The sequence below is a fragment of the Plasmopara halstedii genome (genome assembly GCF_900000015.1).
Source record: "Plasmopara halstedii genome assembly, contig: Scaffold_323, whole genome shotgun sequence".
NCBI classification, from domain to species: Eukaryota; Oomycota; class Peronosporomycetes; order Peronosporales; family Peronosporaceae; genus Plasmopara; species Plasmopara halstedii.
The window spans coordinates 668189-671082 of NW_020187244.1; the positions used below are offsets into that span (position 1 = coordinate 668189).

Genomic DNA, 2894 nt, shown 5'->3' on the forward strand with positions numbered 1-2894 from the left:
TCAAGCACGTTGACATCCGTCACCGCTTCATTCGGGAAAATGTGGTCCGAGACATCATCGTGGTAAAGTACGTATCAACGGTGGACCAACTTGCTGACATGTTGACCAAGTGACTCAAGTACATGCTACAAGCGAGTGGCATCGGACCCAAGCACACACAGCATTAGCGGTGAGTGGGAGTGTTGGGATTACACCACTGAATGCTTGTTGGACAGGCGGATGACGTCAGATGGTTACGGTTACAGTTACGGTTACATTTATGGTCAGTAATTACGGGCGCGATACGGTTAGTGATTACGCACGCAATGGCAGTCGCTGATAGGCTAAGATAAATCAGGATCTAGTATAATGAGCCTAGTATATAAAATGAGTGGCTTAGAAGTAGCAAGCAATTTGCGAACTAAGGACCTAAAATATATTCACTTCACATTTTGCGCTCAACTGGGCACAACTCAACAATGGTCTATCATGTTAATGCATTTGTCAAGGTTGTGGATTGAATGGTTCAGTTTCCCGGTTTATAGCGTTATAATGCTAAGTATATTACAAGAAGACGAGCGAAAATTGCGAAGAACGACAAAACGGATGTGTTTACTGTCCAATCATCAAATCAAAATATTTAATGAACTGCGGGCAACAAATTTTGCGCTTGTCGTGTAATACGGAGTACCTTCCCTTACTCTTCGCTTTAAAGCATGTACAAAAGTAGCAGTGATTTGGCTACGTTTTGTGTATCAAGCATTGGAAGACTACCTTGTATACGGAGATTGATCTTGGGACTGTTTGCGAGACTGGAGAGTCTGCCTGATTCTAAAGAGCTGAGAAAAGATGCTGCCTACTCATCCTTGACGACAATTAATCGCAAGTGTCAATCACCACTTTTGCATGTTTGTTAAAGTAATGGCCACTGTACAACTTTACTTGCTTACATTCAGTTTGCCTTTTTTGTGTGGTCCATTGCTCATACAGTGAGGCAAGCGAATTACTAACGCATGGCTATTCCACATACGACGAGACTGGTAAAGTACTACTCAACATAGTAACATTATTCAATTCACAACTCGCATCACACATCACACTATTTGTTGCTGCCACTGAACGATGCGTGCATTTTCGATCCTGGTTGTGCTTGTAGCTACACTTGTGGTGAATGGTGCCGCGGAATCCACGACTGCTGTCAACGTTACGCAAGAGAAGACCTTTTCGTTTCGGTCAAACGCTTTGGAAGATGCTCAACGAGAAGAAAGGGGATTAGGTAAGTATATCAGCTCCGGCATCAAGTCTATGAAAACAGCCAGGCTTCAACAACAAATTTCCCGAGAAAAGGCAGCTGCTTTAAAAACAGCGAATCAAAAACGACTGGGTGATGAAATTATGAAAGATCGCAAAAACCTGATTGATGAAATGTTTACTCAAACGCAAGCGTTTCTTCAGCATCTGCACAGAAACGAAGTCGATATGGACCGAGCATTTGATATCTTGGAGCTGCCCAAAAAAACAAGAGAAAATATTAAAATACATGACAAAATCAATTTTTCTGCTGGCGCTCCTGTCCCAAACTTGGATCAGTCATCTGCAGCAGCTGCATTCGTTATAAAAGAGCTGAATAAAAAAACAAGTTTCATATCGGCAATTCTATTGATATTTCGAAGAAAATCACGAGTGGCTAGTGCAGAGTTTGTACCGTAAGGATGTTGACGCATTAACCACGTTCCATTTACCTTATTGCCGTTATTTCATGTTTAATTTAGTTGTTCTATTAAGAAAAAGATTCATATGAGTTGTTCGTTTACGCAAATAGACTAGTCGCTGATCTAAACAAGGTTTCCTGAAGTTTAGTTATTGTACTTGGTCTCGTGATTACAGCAACAAGGCCAAAATGCTGGTGCTGCTTATTGTTGTTATAAAAGCTGCTTCGTCAACATTAATCCGTAACGCTTTCTTGTAAATGGTGAAACCAGATAAAATGTAGCCTATTATTTCAAAACTAAGCAATTATGCAAAAGTTTACTGTTTATCACTCTTGGCTAAAAGAGCAATGTAACTTCAGAACAAAGACTGCTTCTACCCTTCAAAGCTAACAAACGCACATAGATCGGGCTTGTACACTCCCTTTAGCAGCAAAAATCACGAGAGTCCCTACCGTTACTAAATGTCTATTTGATCTACTAGTTTAAGAGTATATGCATTTGAAATGGAAGCTATCTTGACTATTAAAATATACATTTTTTATAACTTATTCTCATAAAAAAACCGATTTTGCTATCTGAAATGCGGTAAGCAGCCCACGTATACAACGGACCTCGAGCTCAAGCATTTTTATAATCACCAATACGTACCTTTAATTTCACCAAAGAACAATGTGAAATTAATATGCGGGACACACTATTTCTTCAAAACTTCTCTTGTTTTTATAGACTGGGCAAACTGACCGATTCACGAGCTATTACTGCAGAGTCTAGCTCCCGTTGTTGCATTTGAATGTGTCCGCAACTTAGAGCGTACTTGTACTGTCATCATCTATTGTGCACGAAGTTACATGGCGAAACGAGCCTTCAAGAAAGGTGCGGTCCTCGCGACAGATGGGCTGGATGAAAGTATCAGCGAGGATGCTGAGTGCTACCCTATCAATTTGATTGTAGTGTCTATTTGATTCTTGACCGCACACCCTCTGCAGCGGGGCTGCCGTAGCTTTGCGCTTAGAGGAAGCGTAAGTTAGGTCACCGAACTTTCGTTCTGTACTTAGAACAAGTACTAGTTTAGCGGACCGCAATCCGCTTACTCCAAGAGTAATTACAACCTTAATTCAAAGCTAATTAATTCTTCCGTTTAAATTCAGAACTGACTTTATTTATTTTTATCTGCGGAAAAGCCGCCTAGTTCTAAATATTTAG

The 2894-nt window shown here is 40.6% G+C and overlaps 1 protein-coding gene across 1 annotated transcript; it reads left to right on the top strand.

Moving 5' to 3' along the window:
- Positions 1 to 1374: 1374 nt before the first annotated feature.
- On the top strand, positions 1375 to 1689 carry PHALS_08629 (uncharacterized protein; the record flags this gene model as incomplete). Its single annotated transcript, XM_024724015.1, has 1 exon — positions 1375 to 1689. The coding sequence occupies one exon, from the start codon at positions 1375 to 1377 to the stop codon at positions 1687 to 1689; it is 315 nt and encodes a 104-aa protein (XP_024574934.1).
- Positions 1690 to 2894: the final 1205 nt, after the last annotated feature.